The 18,777-nt window shown below is 44.5% G+C and overlaps 2 protein-coding genes across 4 annotated transcripts in view; one reads left to right on the forward strand and one right to left on the reverse strand.

The window, feature by feature from the left end:
- INPP5F (inositol polyphosphate-5-phosphatase F) overlaps positions 1–16,711 on the forward strand; it is a 98,494-nt gene extending 81,783 nt beyond the window's left edge. Inside the window, exons 16-20 of one of the 2 annotated variants that reach the window (XR_007145237.1) lie at positions 141–212; positions 1,256–1,329; positions 1,492–1,617; positions 8,012–8,018; positions 16,701–16,711. Coding sequence is in view for 1 of the 2 variants with exons in the window: in XM_047824637.1 (XP_047680593.1) it covers positions 141–212; positions 1,256–1,329; positions 1,761–1,889; positions 2,508–2,595; positions 5,095–6,247 (1,516 nt within the window). In the remaining variant the exon portion in view is untranslated. Of the gene's footprint in view, positions 1–140; positions 213–1,255; positions 1,330–1,491; positions 1,618–1,760; positions 1,890–2,507; positions 2,596–5,094; positions 7,342–8,011; positions 8,019–16,700 lie in introns of those variants that run through there. The other variant, XM_047824637.1, reaches the window with a different exon arrangement.
- MCMBP (minichromosome maintenance complex binding protein) overlaps positions 8,192–18,777 on the reverse strand; it is a 48,094-nt gene continuing 37,508 nt past the window's right edge. For both annotated transcript variants that reach the window (XM_047824641.1, XM_047824640.1), the window contains exons 11-16: positions 18,531–18,648; positions 15,642–15,807; positions 14,600–14,733; positions 13,225–13,389; positions 10,415–10,503; positions 8,192–10,043 (exon numbers count right to left, since the gene is read on the reverse strand). In XM_047824641.1, coding sequence (XP_047680597.1) covers positions 9,917–10,043; positions 10,415–10,503; positions 13,225–13,389; positions 14,600–14,733; positions 15,642–15,807; positions 18,531–18,648 — 799 coding nt within the window. In that variant the 3' untranslated portion in view covers positions 8,192–9,916. The remainder of the gene's footprint in view (positions 10,044–10,414; positions 10,504–13,224; positions 13,390–14,599; positions 14,734–15,641; positions 15,808–18,530; positions 18,649–18,777) is intronic.

Below are 18,777 nucleotides of genomic sequence, written 5' to 3' on the forward strand. Positions count from 1 at the left end.
TGGGACTCCTTGATTATTTGATTTTCTGCGCCCCCCCCCCCAACCAATCTTTATCACAAGTGGCTCTGCTATACAAATAATCTTGGCACAAATGCAGGTGAAAATGAAAATATTTAATTATTTGTGTCGTGTCTGTTCAGCCTCATTGATGCTACTCACAGAGATGTGGATGTGCTGTTACTGCTTTCTAACTCTGCCTACTACGTGGCCTAGTAAGTTGCTTTTTGATTTAAAGCTTTTTAATTGTTATTTTAATTTAAGTCAACTTCCTTATTAGAAATCATGACAAAAAAATTAAGAGTCTGGTTTTGTTACATAGTTTAAGGAACTTCACTGAACTTCTTTACCTCATATAACTGTTCTTATCAACTTGAAAATGGGATTTTAGAGTTGTAATCAGTATTTATATGTTTTTTCAGTATTTAAGTATTATATATTTTCCGTGTTTTGATGTACTCCATACTTTTAATGTAAATGACCCTACATTATTTTTTATTACTCTACAGTAAACAGTTCCCCATCTTTTAGCACTGAAATACTTCCTTTTTTTTTTTTTTTTTGCTGTTAGGGATGATACAGTTGTCATTGTGCAGGTAATTGTATATGTGTGTGTACACACAAGCACACACCTGCTTCTCTTTGGTTAAAAGGGTATGATGAATTACAATATTTCTGTGGTTTATCAGATCTCCAATAAGGCTACCAATTAACAATGCCACTAGCAAAATTACAAGCACTTCCTCATTAGCCTTACCAGAATCAGGTTTTGTTTTGTTTTTCCTGTTAAGTAAATACTCTCTTTTTGGACTTGTGTGACTCTGAATGGCCTTTTTTTTTTTTTTAAGTCATTGGCCCAGGTGCCCATTGAGGTTGATGTATGGATTTTTTATTCTTGATTTCGGATATCAGATGTATCTGTTATTATTCACAGATGCATGCCTTTAGTGTAGTACGTATGTGTATACCTGCCTTTTAGGTTAAGTTTTAGGTTGGTTGGGTTTAAAAATTTTTATAAAACAAATTACATTTTGTAATTCATTTTAATGTAAGATATAAGCTGATTGTTACTTAGCTTTTGAACTGTATATATATGTTAATGCCATTTCATCTAGTTTTTAAAATGTTTAACCTTTTATCCCATAGTGTATTATGCCCTGGAATATTTTAACTGTATAGAAGTTGCTACTGTTTCACCCGACAAACCAAATATGCTTTTGATTTTAATCCTGTTTTTACTCCCTTTCCTTTTATCCAGTTATGATGATGAAGTTGATAAGGTAAACCAGTATCAACGACTAAGTCTAGAAGACCTGGAAAAAATAGAAATAGGTAAATTTTAACATGCTAATCAACTCCTCGGAAGCAAATACGGTTTCTTCCAAGAATGGGTCACTTTGTTTGAGCAAGCACTATAGCATAGTGGACCCAGAAAGGGGTATTGATACTATACTGCAAGTAGTCTAATTTTCAGGACTCTCTTCTGTTCCTTAGAGATGAGTGATGGATAGATTGTAATAACTGTGCTTAATACCTTGTGAAGATTAACCCAGGGATCAAGAAAGTTTACATATTTGAAACTGAAGAAGAGTTTTTATGTAGTCTCATCAAATCATCACAGTAAGCTTGTATTTTGTGTGTCCTCATTTAGAAGAAATAAGAAACATGTGCTAAATAGTTAATGATGAGTAAGTGTTGGTATTTTGGAGCTAAAAAAGTGAATGTTATATGAATCGTTTAAACATCTTCCTTTGGGTTTTTAGGTCCTGAACCCACTCTTTTTGGTAAGCCAAAGTTCTCCTGCATGCGACTGCACTACAGATACAAAGAAGCAAGTGGCTATTTCCACACACTGAGAGCTGTAATGCGCAATCCAGAAGAGGACGGGAAAGGTAATGAAGAGATGCCTGTATTCAGGGATAGCTTTTGATCTGCTCTTAAAAATCCAGGTGGAACTGGGGAAAGTACATACCATTACAAACGGAACGATCCAGGAAAACCGCTTTGAGCTTTGCAACCTTCACATAGCAACTTTGTCCCCAGCAAAGCAGGGAAGTTATTTGAGCTGATGTAGCTCGGGCAAGGGTATCTGATGGGAGATCTGTGTATTTGGCCATATGGGTGCCAGGCCTTTCCCCCAACACAGGTGCCTCTCGTGGACACTCGTCGGGGACCGTTCCTGTCTTGTTTGTGGCTGTTGCCTTGGTGTCTAACACAGGACAATGAGAAGAATGAGAAGAAACTTCTAATTCCAGTTGATTTGGGTCTTTTGCCCTTTATTAATTCCTTTTGCCCTTTATTAATTTTAGAACAACAAAAAAATTTGTTTTAGGGCATTTTAAATTAGTGGGGGAGAGTAATGAACAAGAAGCAGTTTTCTGTAAATCGCAGCAAGTACATTTGTATTTAAGCGTTAAGACCGCACGTTTCATTCAGGGTTCTGAATTACAAGTGCTGTTTTTTTCATCTGTTTTTGGAGAGATTGTCAAGCAGTTGTATTTGGGTTTCAGATACCCTTCAGTGCATTGCGGAGATGCTGCAGATAACCAAGCAAGCCATGGGATTAGATGTACCTATAATTGAGAAAAAACTTGAGAGGTAAGTACAGTACTTTGATTTTCTGAAGAATGAAGACATTGTTATTCAAAGTCTTACTCCTTTAAAAGTGTTTGCAAGATGGGGAGAAATCTGTGATAATGTACTGGTATTTAGGCTGGGAAGTGTCCCGTTTTTGTGGATCAATAAGTAATGCTTTTTGTTTGAATCTGAATGCTCTCTCTTGAGAGTAGATCTAAGCAATACATTACTTGTGGCCATAATTTAAACAACTGTATAGAGAAAATGACAAGCCAGTATGTTTTATTTATTTTTTTTCTTTTAAATATATTTAAAAAAATTTTTTTGGCGGGGGGTGCCTGGGTGGCTCAGTCGGTTAAGCGTCTGACTTCGGCTTAGGTCACGATCTCGCACTCCGTGAGTTCGAGCCCCGCGTCGGGCTCTGTGCTGACTGCTCAGAGCCTGGAGCCTGTTTCAGATTCTTTGTCTCCCTCTCTCTCTGACCCTCCCCCATTCATGCTCTGTCTCTGTCTCAAAAATGAATAAATGTTAAAAAAAAAAAAATTAAAAAAAATTTTTTTTTTTTACATTTATTCATTTTTGAGAGAGAGCACAAGCAGAGGAGGGGCAGAGAGAGGGAGACACAGAATCTGAAGCAGACTCCGGCTCTGAGCTGTCAGCACAGAGCCCGACGTGGGGCTCAAACTTGCAAACTGTGAGATCATGACCTGAGCCGAAGTCAGATGCTCAACCGACTGAGCCACCCAGGCACCCCAAGCCAGTATGTTTTAAACACCAGTGGTTTCTGAGTTTGGGGAAGGAATGAATGCCTGTGAAGAGATTATTTACATTAACATTTGGATTTTCTATCTAATCACATTTCATGGTTCACATTCCACTAAAGAGAGCCACTTGGTCATCTAGAGAATAATTGTTCGGTCTTCTGTTAGTAGAGAGAATTGTTCCAGTAGCGCTTTAGTAACATCCTAGTTGTTCTGAACATGCTCATGACCAGCAATCCCACATAACCAGCAAGAGTCAAACGTACATACTGAGACATGTGGCAAACAGCAATACTTTTTTCTGACATTCATAGCTGTCACGAGGGATGCCAAATGCGAAAACGCTATGTTAAATAGCCTGTATCTTTTTAAATAAATGTAGGTAAATCATAGAAAACGTAAGGAAAATTTTCCCTCCCTCCCATCCGAATTCAGCCAAATGGAATGCGTGCAGGCAGCTTTAGTCAAGATGTTAGATTCCTATTTATGGGCCTGTTGTCTTTGCTGGTCCTTTAGATTGTGGATGTGGTGGACATGCCCCCAAAGTGACTGTAGTAGTTTCTCCCCTCCCCCTGCCATCCACGTTTCTGTTACCTGTTGTCGGCCACGGTCTGGAAGCAGGTGGTCTTTCTCCTGACCCATTGTCAGAAGGTCAGTAGTAGCCTAAGTCACGATGCCTACGTTGTTCACTGCATCTCATCGTGTAGGCATTTATCATCTCCCATCATCAGAAGGGTGAGTACTGTACAAGAAGGTATTTAGAGACTATGTTCATATAACTTTTATTACAGTATTATTGTCTTACTGCTGTTGATCTCTTACTGTGTCTAGCTTAATTAAACTTTATCACAGGTGCATATGTGTAAGGAAGAACCTAGTATATATACAGGGTTTAGTCCAGTCATGGCTTCAGATGGCCACTGCAGGGGGCTTAGAATGTATCCCCCACAGATGAGGGGATAACTGCTGTTGCCTGAATTTTAGGTGTGGTTTTTGGGGGAACTTTTTGTGCTTAATTCTCAGAATACCCCAAAATGCAGGTTGAGGCAACCATTGGGATGCTTCTCTCCCTTGCCTTCCTCTGCTGCCTCCCCCTCCTCTGAATGCTAGAGAGAACTCAGTTGAAGGAAACATGAAATAATTACAGTCAACTTTAAAGACAAAAGGTTTGATCCCAAAGAACCCAATATGATGAACCTAACTATCATGAAGAGCTTCGGAGTCAGACTAAGATCTTATAGGTGTTGTGTTTCCAGGGACTGGCTGTTCAGTGCATGGCCTGTTTGAGGATGGTAAGGGCAGGACACTGCTTGCTGGACTTGGGGTTAAAGTCACAGCCAGGCCACTGTTCCCACTCAGACTTGGGGACAACTTGTCGACACTGTTTCCAGAGGCTTCTGCTGCCCAGTGGTCAACTGCTACACACTGGCTGCTTGAAAGACTTCATACCGAAAAGAATATCTCATTGTCTTTTAATAGTGATTATTATATGTTGAAACGATACAGTATCTTAATATACACAGAAGATTATCAAAATCTCATGTTTTTAGTAGTGGCTAGAAAATTATATTACTGTGTAGCTCACAATTACCATATAGCTCACATTTCTATCGGACAGTACTATTGTAGCCTCAATTCCAAGGGATTATATGAGTTTAAGAAATTGGGCCCAATGAAAGTAACCGTTTTCATTTACATTAGTAATTGGAACTGGCATATTGGATTTCACAGGGAACTTTTTTTCTCTTCTCATTTGTAGGAAGAGCAGCAAACCTCACGAAGACATCATTGGCATCAGATCTCAAAACCAAGGCTCTTTGGCACAGGGAAAAAATTTTTTAATGAGCAAATTTTCATCTCTAAATCAAAAAGTGAAACAGACCAAATCTAATGTAAATATCGGCAATCTACGAAAGCTAGGAAACTTTACCAAACCTGAAATGAAAGTTAACTTTCTAAAACCAAACTTAAAAGTAAATCTCTGGAAATCAGATAGTAGTCTGGAAACCATGGAGAACACCGGTGTGATGGATAATAAAGTCCAGGCAGAGTCGGATGGGGAAATGTCTTCAGATAACGACTCCTACCACTCTGATGAATTCCTCACAAATTCCAAGTCTGATGAAGACAGACAGCTAGCTAACTCCCTAGAGAACGTAGGGCCAATAGACTACGTACTTCCGAGTTGTGGGATTATTGCTTCAGCACCTCGATTAGGCAGTCGGTCCCAGTCTCTCAGCAGCACGGATATTAGCATTCACGTCCCTCCAGAGGGTGCCGCTCACGGAAGTGGTTTTGGAAAAGGCCAGGAGTCCCCTTTGAAGAAGAGCCCTTCTGCCGACAACATACACGTACTGACTGGCTTTGCCAAGCCTGTGGATATTTACTGCCACAGATTTGTACGAGATGCACAAAACAAAATGACCCGGCCATCAGAAGCGGGGTCTGTTTCTCAGCAGGCCAGTGAGGAAGGAAACCAAGTGACCAATCAAGTTTCTAATGAAGAAACACCGTCTGAATCAACAGAACCGCTACCTTCTCGACCGTCTCAGTTAGACGTGGCTTCTTCCGCAAGCGGCCCCCAGTATTTGTCGGTTGAACCGGTGCATCCGGTTGGATCTCAGAAGACCCCAGGCTCTGGCTCCAGCACTCGGGAGTTGGAGACCGGGCTTCCGGTGACTCCTTCTCCTTCAGAGGGCGCTGGCAGCAGGGCAGTCTCCCCCTTTGCGAAGATCCGAAGTTCCATGGTCCAGGTGGCGAGTATTACCCAAGCCGGGTTAACCCAGGGGATAAACTTTGCGGTGGCCAAGGTCCAGAAGAGCCCTGCAGAGTCTGAAGTGGTCCAGGAAGTCCGGCAAAACGAACTTAAAAATATGTTTACACAATGCCAGACACGAATAATTCAGATTTAGTTTTTAGCTGCAAAGAATCCTTTGGCGTTTGTTTGATCCAAAAAGAGGTTTCACGCGTGAGGCAATTTTAACCTTCGTGGTCTTTGAAGCTAGGGATCGCAAATCCTAATGGTGTTTATCGGGAAAGGTTTTAAAAGGAGTGTGAACTTGAGCAGATGTCCAGATTTGAGAGCCAGAACAATAGAAGTGCGTCATCCCCGAAGGGTGCACATGTGAGTAGCTCATACACTATGGAGCGGTGTCTCTCTGGAAGGAATTTCGGGATAATTACTCTGAGACAGAATAACCTGAACGACCCTTCTTGGGAGTGAGGTGGGCGGGTGGCGTGTGCAAGTAAACACGGAAAGTACACACGTGGATACATGTAGGGGAACAGCCTCTTCCACCATGTGTTTTTGTTCTGTCCGTTCTTTTGTGTAAATACATTTAGTTCTTAGTGACTTTAGAGTTACTAGTACAGAGAAGCGTTTGAATATAAAAACTACTAACTTAGTTTTGATGGCTTAACCATCCCCTAGAAAGACTAAATTGAGGGTTATTGGCCCAAGAAGGGTATGCCCATCTGATGCATTCCCCGTAGCCTAAATTTAAAATATTTTGCTTCCTTCTGCACCCCGAAGTCTAGGATTAAGACTTGTCAGTCATGAAACCTACGACACCAGATGTGAAGATCAGCACCTTAAATTTTTGCTGTTTTCAGGAGTGTAAGACTGTGCATCTATTAGATACTGGTAATTGAGTGTTCAAGTCATTTGTTGCAGGGAGGCATTCCTTAACATCTTGTGTTCACTGAAAAGTATTAAAGGTTCAGCTGAAGCACAGCGGTGCTGAAACCGATTACAGGACTTCTAATCCTGACCACGTGGAACCACGGCCCCAGAAGGGCCCCTACACAACAAGAACGTTATTACAAACAAATTCTGGTTTGTCTGGTATCTTTAGAGCCTTACTCTGTTGAAGGGATTCTCAGCTAAACATTATGTCTGTTGTAACTTTGATAAGTATTTCCACGTTTGTTATTTATTAGTGGTATCTTTTTTTTTTGAAGTGTCGAATCTTGTGACTATTTAAAATAAAAGACCATTGTAATTTAATGTGACAGTGTGTATGAGGAGTCCTTGAATAACATTTTAAAGATAAGGGTGGGGGCGCCTGGGTGGCTCAGTTAAGCAGCCGACTTCAGGTTGTCACGATCTCAGGGTTTGTGAGTTTGAGTCCTGCGTCAGGCTCTCCATTCTCAACGTGAAGCCTGCTTGGGATTCAGTCTCCCTGTCTCGGACATTTAAAAAAAAAAAAAAAAAGTCACAGCCCTTCTAGTATTCTGCCCCCTCCCCTTTTTTTTAATTTGGGAGAGTAGGGAGAGAGAATCTTAAGCAGGTTCCACGATCAGTGAAGGGCCTGACCCGGGGTTCGATCCCACAATCTTGGGATTATGACCTGACCTGAAACCAAAAGTTGGACGCTTAGCCGATTTAGCCACCCAAGTGCCCCCTCGTGACAATGAAGCACATCGCAAATTTTAAACACCTGAACACTGAATGCTTTATCCTGTTCTCAAGCAGCTTCTCTTCTGGGTCTTGAAATGCTAAAGTGTCCCACAACGGGAGAGAGAAATACAAGCAAAGTCAGGTGATAAAACGTATCTTTTAAGCTCCACAGAATTCGTTCCAAAGAGATTTTTGAAAAATAAAGCAACATTTAATTCCAGGGAGGGTACTATGTTCAGTTTCCTGGTGATTCACATAGAGGTAACAATCCTGTGAGGTCCAGTGTGTAGGCAAAGGACAAGGGAGTTCTGAAGCCCAGAGTTCCAGGCTGTCTTACCCAAGTGGGACGCCAGGAGGACACAGTTTCTAGTAACGGTTTTCTACCAGGAGGAAGTGGGATCTTTTCCCCACACGTCACAGGGGAAGAGTCTTACAATTCATGAAAAACAACCCCAAGTACTGGTCATTTGGGAAGTTTTATTTATTTGGAAGAGGGTTTTCCTTTCAGGGGAACTTTTCTGCAAAATCAAGCAAATCATGTACTTCTCTTTGGTAAATTACAGTTCACATTGGCACAGTAATCACATGGTAACTAATCTACTCTCTTGAATTTTATTCTCACAGATCCAGTTGAGTGTTCATTTCATTTCTAAAACTTTAAGGAAGTCTAGTCTACCAGTTTTATAAAAATGAAAACCAGTTAGAATTCTAAATATAAACATTATTTACATTAGTTTATAAAAATAGATTTGAGTTTAGGAAAAGTTAAACTAGTAATTTTCACTTCAGTTAAGCATAACGAATTCCTTGGTTTTCAAGGCAGACCCTGTTTCCTTGTGTAGCTGTGTCAATTTGGAGTGGGGGGCAGACCTCGGGAGTTATTTAACTGAGCTCTCGCGTTTCCCACTATGTAAGTTGCTGCCTAAGAAAACCATCTTTATACGTTACCACTGATGGCTTCTAACAAAAGTAATGCTCTAAACTTGCCAAACCTTTCTGATACCACAGTTTCCCTACTACACTGCACTAAACTTTCTGTTAGTTTAAAAACTTTCATGTTACAGCTGTAATTGGTCTGGGACAAACTTACCATAGCTTTATCAGGTATTCCTGGACTAGCAGATAATGTTAGTTGAACTAACTCATCTGGAACTAATGGAGAAACTTAGATAAAGGTTCAAAATCCAATACAATCATCAAAGCAACTAAATGACCATTAGGAAAACAATTTAAAACTTTATTTTCTACAGAAGGCATCTTTAAAAAAGTTAACTGTTTGCTCTCTTCAGGTCTGGGCAAGATATCCTATCCCAGGCCAGCAGCATTCCCCTAAACAAACCCCATGAAACAGTGGTTCCCAGATGCACCGGGGTGAAATGAGAAAAATAAGGACAATGTAGTGTTTTGTTTTGTTTTTGAAAAAGCTGTGTTTATTCCATTTCAAGGATTCTCCTTTGGAGACTGTCCTTTTAGGAAGAAACAAATGGCAATACAGGGGTTTCTTTCAGATTACTTGGCAAAACATATTGGCAACCCTGTCCCCCAAATTTTTGGAAACCTTACTGGTCCATGAAATCCAAAAGTCTGGGAACCACTGCCACGTAAAAAGACTAATTTTGTAGGTTATTAACAACTGTTAAATGGGGGAAAAAAAATCTGTGGCCAAACGTTTGGGAAGTGATACTGCAGAATCTCACACGGTCGTGTGAATTAATGGCAAGTACACCCCAAACCTGGACCACTAAACACGTTCAGACCCACCGTTAATCGGAAAGATGTAAAAATCTGAAGCGAACAACCCTTCTGACTTTGGAATTCCAACAATTTTCTTCAAATGAAGTTGACATGAGCATTTCAACAGAGTCTGGCCTATGACTTAGCTGAAACTAAGGAAATGGTATAATCAGCAACATTATCAATATTAAACTTTTAATATCAAATACATTTTTGTACATTGTTACTAATTTATATAATTATAAAACAATCAAAAGCTCCATAAAATCAGTAAGGTAAAAGCCCTTACTGAATATTATATAAACTTCAGATGTTACCAGGCTTGATTTCAGGAAAAGTCATTGGTTTTTGATACAAATTATCTACAAAACAATGTGGTATAAATGGCATTGGAATTTTACAATAATGTGGCTACAACTTGCCCACTACTCTCATAAGTGTCAGATCTTTAAAGTTCATTTCCGTTCACACATTTCTGCTGTTGAAGCCTGGTTCTTCTTAAAGACTCTAGCTGCTTTGCCCTTAGCCATCGTTCCCTAGACAGCGTTGTCTGACCGGCACTGAGAGACAGAAACCTGGAATGAAACACAGAAATAGATTGAAGTCTAGACTTAGGGCAGTCTCTAGTTCTCTTTCCTTCTCTCTCTCTTTTTTTAAAGAACCTAGGAATCCTGAGTTACAGGTCAAGACCATCTGTTGGCTACACGGAAGTCAAGAGCCCAGACTTCCACAGAGGGATCTTTGAAGCTTGGAGCCAAAGAGCAAGCCCGTCCCACTGTAGTGGTCACTTGCCAAGCAATCCCCCTCGCTAAGCACTTTCGCAAGGTGTTCTAAAGGAAGAACATCTTCCATTTATAGAAATCTGCCTCTGTTACTCCCCCCAGTCGCGAGGTTCGTACACGGCTTACTAAACAAGCAAGCAATTCACGGACACATCGTTCCTCACCGAGCAACAATGAGCAACTGGTGGAGGTCGTCCGCGGTGATGCTCTGAGGGTCATTCTTGCGCATTTCCACAAAGTCATCTTCGACTGCCTGTATCGAGAGAGGAAGCGGACTTTAAGACGACTGCTTCTGGAAAAGACATGCATTCCGCAGGGAAAGCGAGAGTAACATGGGCCACCGGCCCCGATTCTGAGGCCGCGGAGACCAGAAGGTAGCGGACAGAGGAGCACACGTCACACGCGGGGCTGTCGCTGCTGACGGAACCGGGGCCCGGCAAGGCAAACGTCCCGGTCGGCAGTGTGCGTGGCCTACGGGGAAGAGTGACATCACCACAGTGGCAGAGCGAGGACCTCTGAAAACTCTCTCCCCCATTAAAGGGCACAAGAACGGGAGCAAACAATACGAAAATCTGCTTCTTCGAGAGCTGAAAATTAACCAGAATGCAGGGAGCGTTTGTTCCAGAAAGACACAACACGAGGCTGTGAGTCATTTCAGCTTGCCCTATCTATCCCCTGGCCCCAGCAGCCCTGAAGAGGGAACTCTCGGCCACTGCTGGAGAGGGTCCTCTCAAAGCACCACCCGGGAGCACGGTCGTTATTTGACTGGCGGTTCCCCGGGAGAACCCACCTGCGAGGTGGTCTTCATTCAGCCTGACTCGGCCTGCCCAGTGTGAACAGCCTCTTCTCCCAGGGGACTGACCAGAAACCACCAGAAGCGATTACCGATCGTCCCGGCCGCCTCACGCGTCGGGTACTAGTCGGGGCAGATAACGCGGTTAACCAAAACCCTTAAAAGAAAAAACTAGGAAATGCGAGGTTTTTCCTCCCAGAGCCCCCAGCGGACAGATCTAGCCCCCTCTCCCTGGCAACGCAGAAGGCCCCGTGCGTGTACAGGGAGGGGGCTCCGGGCCATCCCCTCTGAGTAGCCTCTTCTGTGTGAGAAGGAGAAGGGTAGGTCACAGTCGTGACCTGCATGGCTGAGAGCAGGAGGCCTGTCCACACAAGACCCACAGCCCTCGGCTTAGACTGAGACATCGCATCTGAGGAAATTAAGTTTCTGTCTGATCACTGACTGACCGCTAAGCCACATACCAAGGGCACACTTCACAGGATTCACTCAGAAGTCGCGGAACGACACGCCACCACCCCTGGCGGGGGGGGGGGGGGGGGGGGGGGGGGGTGAGCAGCCCCCAGAGCAGGGCCAGCCGACGTCGTAAAACATCTGGTTTTCCAAACAAAACTGAGGAGACGGGGAAGGAAACAAGAATGTGCGGCGCCCTTCACTGGGAGCAAAGGAGGCAACAAACTGTCTCTGAGGAAGCTGAAACATCGGCCTCACCAGACACTTTAAATCTGCTATCTTAAATACATTCCAACAACCAGCGGAAACCACGTATAAAGAACTCAAAGAAAGGACGAGAACGTCTCCCCAAATAAAGAACCTCAACAGAGACCAATTCTTTCACAAAAACAGAACCAAAATTGAAAATTCACTAGAAGCTAGGCTCCAGAGCAGCTCTGCGCGGCAGGCAGAAGAAAGTCTCTGTGAACGCGCGGGAAGGTCGAATGCGAATGTCCGGTCTGCAGAGGAGACGGTAAAAGGGAGGTCCCCCCTCAGCGACCCGGGGGACCTGATTCCACGCGCGAACACTCGCATACGTACGGGCGTGTCGGGGGGAGAGGAGACAGAGGGGGGCAGAAAGAAACGTAAAGAAGTAACGGTCAAAACCTCACCAAATCTTTCCTTAGTATTTGTTTTGGAGAGAGCGCGAGGGGGGCAGGGGGGAGAGGGGGACAGGGGCTCCGAAGCGGCTCCGCGCTGACAGCACAGTGCCCGACGCGGGGCTGGGCTCCCGAAGCGCAAGATGGCGACCCGAGAAGTCGTACGCTCGAGCGACCGAGCCACGCCGGGGGCCCCCAAAACCCACCAAGCCTCTTCAAGACTTTCCCAAGATGTGCCCCTGTCCACACACCCAAGACGCCCCACGAAGGCCGGCGGCGCAGGCTCCCGGGGCTCCTCGCCTAGACGCGCCCCAGCTGAGCCGTCAAGGGCCAGAGAGAGTCCGAAGGCGCGGGGGCGAAAGGACTCACCGTGCACCGAGAAGCTTCTCCTCAGGCCCTAGCGGGCTTGTCGTCAGAGACCGCGGGCCCGGAAGGCAACCGGAGGAAATGGTAGAGCTGAAAGAAGTCTCTAAACCGAGAACACCGCATCCGGCAGAAGCGGTCTCCGGAAGCGAAGCAGAAACGAAGACAGGCCCAGGGAAGCAGACCTGCCCCACGGGAGCCCGAGCGGGCTCTTCAGGCCGGAACGGAAGGGACCCTGCATGGTGACTCGCATTCACGCAAACGTCACCGGCGAAGGTGAGCACGCAGCTAAACACCAAAAGCAGGATGCAGGTCTCTTGCCTCGGGACTTTTCTCCTCCGACTTAAAGACGAGCGCACACAGCACAAACTGTAAAAGCGCCGGCGGAGAGCCAGGCCCGACGGTGTCACGTGCGTGACAATAAAGCACCGGGGGGACCGGGAACGGGGTTACAGTCGCCGTTTCGTACACGCTGCGACGGACCCCACACACACTGGGAGCCGCAGAACCCAGGACAGCTACTAGGAAGACAAACCGTAAAAACAAAGACCCGGAAACCACAACTGTATACAAGGGACGATTCCTCACGACACGACACGACGCCGGAAAACGAGGGAACCAAGGGCACGGGGGACCCGCAGGCACCACAGGGCGGTCACAGGACACGGGAGTCGATGCGACGGTCCGATTCCACACGGGGAAATCCCGTGTTTGGACCCAAACCCACCTTGGTGATTTCATCAGAAATGCTGTAATCCAGGAACCGCAAGAGGGTCAGATAAATGCGGAATTTGTTGAGCACGGACGGCAGCACCGCGGCCAGGAGGCTGTTGGTGTATTCCTCCATGTTGGGCGGGGCGAGCTGCGGCTGCAGGCGGATGTGGCAGTCGGCCTGCAAGGACAAAGGGCACAGTGCTTTCCAGGCTGCCACAGGGTCTGACGGTTCGGGGGGATGCGTCACCTTATCGGCCCCTGCACGTATCAGAAAATACTCTTTACTACTGGGGGAAGGGCACGTTGTGTTTTTGGGGGGTTTGGGGGGTTTTGAGAGCCAGCGAGCACACACACGTGCGAGCAGAGGGAAAAGCGGACGGGGGGGGGGGCGCGCAGGAGGGGAGGGAGAGACCGGTAAGCAGGCTCCACTCCCAGAGCTCGACACGGGGCTTGATCCTATAACCCTGGGATCGTGACCTGAGCCAAAACCGAGAGGCGGACGCTACACTGACAGAGCCACCAAGGCGCCCTGGGAGGGGTGGGGATGTCACTTCCTAACACTGATTTACAAGCACGATGATTACCTCAGCAATACTCACTAAAGTTAGCCTTTGTTTGGTTACTTTTATTTCCTTAACAGTATCAGTAAAAAGGGTATCAGTATAAAAAGGGAGCCCACCTCTAAAAAGCAGCCAATTAAAATGTTTTAGAGGTTTCCTCATCCTGGAATAGGTACTGTTTCTTACTGATCTGCATTTCTAAACACCACATAACGTAACACTTTCCCAAAGAAAACTTACTCCTGGGCTATTTCATTCTTATCCAGAGGCAATTTCTCATAAATCACAGGTGAACATTAGTTTCCAGAGAAACGACATACCTTTTAAGCAACTGGGCATACTTTTCATCATTAAAAGATTCAGAATTAAAAGCTCTCTTCAGAAATCACGCTGATGATTTCCCACAGCATTCCACCATAAGGCACAAAACTAATTACCATGTCATTGGGAACATTTTAAAAGCAACTCTAAAATACTTCTCACAGAAGACGGACAGAAAACAATAGGATCGAGGCAGCAAGAACAAAGGTCTAGATGTTAATCAGGCAATTTACAGACAGCTTCTCCTCTCCAGGCCTGGATGTGGGAGTTTCGGCTACCAAAAGCTTTCCCTTGCTTGTGTTGTGATCTGCCGGTGGCCAGTTCTTCAGAGAGGTTTTCATCGCCAAGGCAGGAACAAAATAATCAGTTCTCTTACTGACAATCAGCAGCCACAATTGTGAAACAAATTTAACTTACCAATAATAACAAGCAGTACCGAGAAAGAAAACAAAAATACAGATCCCATTCCAATGTAACCTCCCTCCATCTCAGAATGACTCCTCTTACCGGGAGGAGTGATCTCCCCTCCGAAGTGATAAAAACATTAATATTGCAGGGGAACTCCATGTGGTGGTAACTGAAGTCATAATCGACTTTCTGCCAAGTTATTAGGTTGCTCAGGGCAGTCACGTTATGAACACCTAGAAAAAAAAAAAAAAATTTTTTTTGGTCATTTGATTTTAATCACCTAAACAAACTGGTTTTACGGACATTGATTTTAAGACGTGAGGTTTCTACCTCTATAAAAAAAGCGTTTGGGCACCGTTCAACTAAATGTTCACTAAGTTAACAGACACCACAGACAATGCTGGACAAACGTATTTTGGGGCCAAGATCCCCCACATCTACTCTAGCACCCGGCGTGCAACCAGGCCTAAGACAGGTTCCCAGTAAGTATGATCACTGTGTGCGGTGTCACAGGTCTGAAATGACAGAACTAAAACTATTTTATGCAGAGAAAGGAGGTTACTGAATTGCAGTGACTCTTAGATTCACCTTTGCCTTAAGCACCCCCATCCACACTACTTGTCCTACCTTTTTGCCTCCTGAACCCCCAGCAGCAAAGTGCCTCCTCCAACCTCAGCTGAGCACAATCTGCTTTCTTGTGATTTTATAACATGTTTCGTAACTGAGGCTAGTTCAAACCATTCAACATAGTACTTTTTTTTCAGGGATTCTGGGAAAAATAATTTTAAATTTCCCATCGGGCGGTAAAAAACATTTTATTAGATCTTTTCTACCCTCTCCTTTTTAGCTAACAGATTACTGAAGGCAAAATCTCCTGCCTTCTCAGCTTTTAAAGAACTCCTCGCTACGTCCTTGCTCTGTCCTTGTACTATTTCCATACTACGACACAAAACATAGCTGATGTACCCAATCTGTAAGTTTACAGTACCCACAGCATGCAGATCATAGGGCGAGCCTTGACCTTAATTAAATATTTGTGAAACGGGAGTCTGCCTTTTGTTCAGCGATTCTTTCAAAAGTCCTTACCAGATCCGGCTTTCCCGGGAGGTCAGAAATGAAGGGGAGCATCCCCCGTCCATACCTGGTGTGTCCAGCTGCCCCTGCTCCAGGAGAGTCTCATCGATCACAAGGGAAGTGTTGCTGGGGAGCTGGAGGAGCCCGCTGACGAGGCGGTTGGCTGCATAGTCCTTGTGGGGGATGAATCTCAAATGGTTCATGTTCTCTATAGTCATCTGCAGGCGAAAAGACTACAAAGAGACACGTTTCACTAAGCAAGGAACGAAGTTTCCCTGTTTTAAGAAAATACACACGCGGGGTTAAACACTTGCCACATGTGTGTAAGAAAGAGCTTATCTCTGCAACCTCAGGGTGGAGTTTCATGGTTTCTTGAGCTCTCAGAAGCAAAAATAATATCTACATCTTAAATAAGAATTTCACTGATTGTATGAGCTGCTTTATTCTCAACCGTTTTGTTTGCTATTCTTAATGACTAATTTCTATTTTACCAGTGAACAAGAAACGACAGATAATTCAGATACATTTATCAAATATTCAGGAGCTCGACTTCTTTTGCCTACCACGACCACATGCTAACAAAACAGAAAATACTTATTCAAGATGGGGAGAGAAAAGTTTAATTTTCCTCTGTGTGCCTCAAGTTAAAATCACATTCATTCATCAGGCTACCACAGACCAGTGAACAAACAGCCCCGATAAATAAACACTGTGGCGCAAAGCGCACGGAGCGGGGACCGGGCCCTGCGGGTCGTGTACCTGCTGCACGCAGCCTCCTCGTCCCGTCTCAACACGCTTCAGTATCCGTTAGACCACATGCAGCCTCTCCTCCATCTCCCCGAGCCCACCAACACCCTCTGCACCCTGCTTCCACTCCAACCCCTCCTCCTGCTCCAGCCTCAGAAGAGGTAGGCATGGATGGGGTGGAGACTAGGGCTGGGGAAAAGGGTGCTGAGGAAGAGAGAAACTTTCAGAGTTCAGAGGATTATGGTATGCTGGCTCGGTGACTCAAAGAAAATGCGCAGGGGGCTGGAATACCAAAGATGGAAGCAAACAAGCCCTGAAGAAGCAGAGTCTGTCATTCACAAGGTGGCACAGAGCAGGTCTAGCTCCACGCAGGCATGAGGTCTCTCATACGTAACCCGCTGTGGAAACTAAACAAGAGATGAACAAGGCAAGTGTTCAGAAGGAGTTTGGTGCTGGACATAAACATAAGAGGAACAGTAGGGAGTGGGATATGGTAGCGATAAAAGAGTAAAACCCGCAAACCCACTACAAAGTGATGCAAAATAAGAAGGAACCAAAAGGAAATCCCTTACCACTCTCACACCTTGAGTACCCAGCACAGACGCCTTACAAAATACAACTCGTGCTTAGTATGTGCTCAGACTTCACCTCCTCCCCTCCTCCCCAGAACTCATTCTGCACCAGCCACACCGGCCTGTACTGGGCCTCCAACGTGCCAGGCACACTGCTGCCTCTCTCTGCCCAGGATGGACACCCTCCACCCCCGACAGAGCATCTGACTTGCTCCCACACTCGACCAAGTGTCTCCCTGAATTCCCTGAAGGCGGGACCTTCCCTGACCACTCGGATTACATTAGCAACTCCACCCTGGCCCAGTGCCCCCAAGACCCTTTCTCCTGGGCCATTACTGTTCTCCAGGGCACTTCAATGACATACTACATACTTACTTAGTACCTACTGGTGTTCTACTACAATCTAAAATCTGACCGGTTCAGTAATTCCCAAAATGTGGTCTAGGGAACTGCCTGGGAGTTGCTGACACCCTTTTATGGAGTCCACGAGGTCAAAATCACACATAGATGAAAGATCCATTCAACGTGCAAGAGAGACCAATAAATTTACTGTAGTGGAGAATGCAAGTTCACGGATGAGATTACAGATCCCACACCTGCAACCATCCTTCAAGAGAATGTCCCGTAGGCAGTTTTGGTCTAGTATCAAAGAATATCCACAGGTATCCGAAAAGGCTATGAAAACAGTCCTTCCTTGGCCAACTACTTTTCTGTAAGGAGCCAGCTTTCTTTCATATACTTCAATCAAAGTGTCCTATTACAATAGACTGAATGCAGAAGCAGATTTGACAACCCAGCGATCTACTAATCCAGATATTAAAGAGACTGGCAAAAAACTGTCACTTTTATCGCTAACGGTTTTTGGTGTGAGAAAATAGCTATAGTTACAAAAATATTTTATGTTCCTATGTAACTGATTTATTTTTGTGAATTAGTATTTTAGCTTTTGATTTCTACTAGGTAAACTGATGACAAAAACAACCCAAATAAATTACACCTCTTTGAGTCCTCAATAATTTAAGAGTGTAAAGTGAGTCAAGGAGTGTGAGAAATGCTGGTCTATTTGGTCTACTGCTGCTTCCTGAGGGCCCAGAAGAGCGCTGACACTCGCCCTCAGCGAGCACAGTTAAACAAGCGGTCAGCACTGCCGGTCACACTACTACTCAGAAGCAACTCCCTCGGTCCCCACGGTGACGCTCGTTCTAGATGCCCTGGCAAGCAAAGGCAGCTCGACTTTGCAAGCAAGAATTAAAACTGGGGCAATGGACATAAAGATCTTTATTACCTCAGCTAAATGAATTATGCTCCTGTAATTTAGGTTCACTTAAAGATTTAAGATTTTTAACGTACACAAAGGATACCAAACTGCACAAACAGGCATCGACTGAGAGTACAATTTTAAGGAAGTTCCCTGCAATCGTGCTGTTAGATTTGCAGAAATATGTGCTAAGGCAATAACAGAAAAGTGACATGTTGAGGGGTGAATAGGTTTTAAATTCTGGAACTTGGCAGGCTTTGTTTCCCCTGAGTAAGATCTATTATAATCTCAAAGTTAAATACTTGGGTTGAATGAAAGACAATTAGATAAATTTTTCAAGTCTGCTTAGGTTTATAATAAATATTTATATTGATCTTACTGCTGGAACAAGATGTTGAATAATTCGGTATAAGTGTTCTGTGAAGCTACTATTCCGCGGGCAACCACTCAAGTTAACTGTGAATTTTCCCAGTGGAAGAACATCTCTTCTTGTATATCTAGAAAAAAAAGACACCAACCAATAAGATATTCAGGTCACTTCCTGATTTCCACCAAAGAGCAAACAAAGATCAGCACGGTATTGTCATTAAAAATAAAGCAGATTAGGGGTGCCTGGGTGGCTTAGT

The sequence above is a fragment of the Prionailurus viverrinus genome, chromosome D2, assembly GCF_022837055.1.
Source record: "Prionailurus viverrinus isolate Anna chromosome D2, UM_Priviv_1.0, whole genome shotgun sequence".
In the NCBI taxonomy this organism is placed as follows: domain Eukaryota; kingdom Metazoa; phylum Chordata; class Mammalia; order Carnivora; family Felidae; genus Prionailurus; species Prionailurus viverrinus.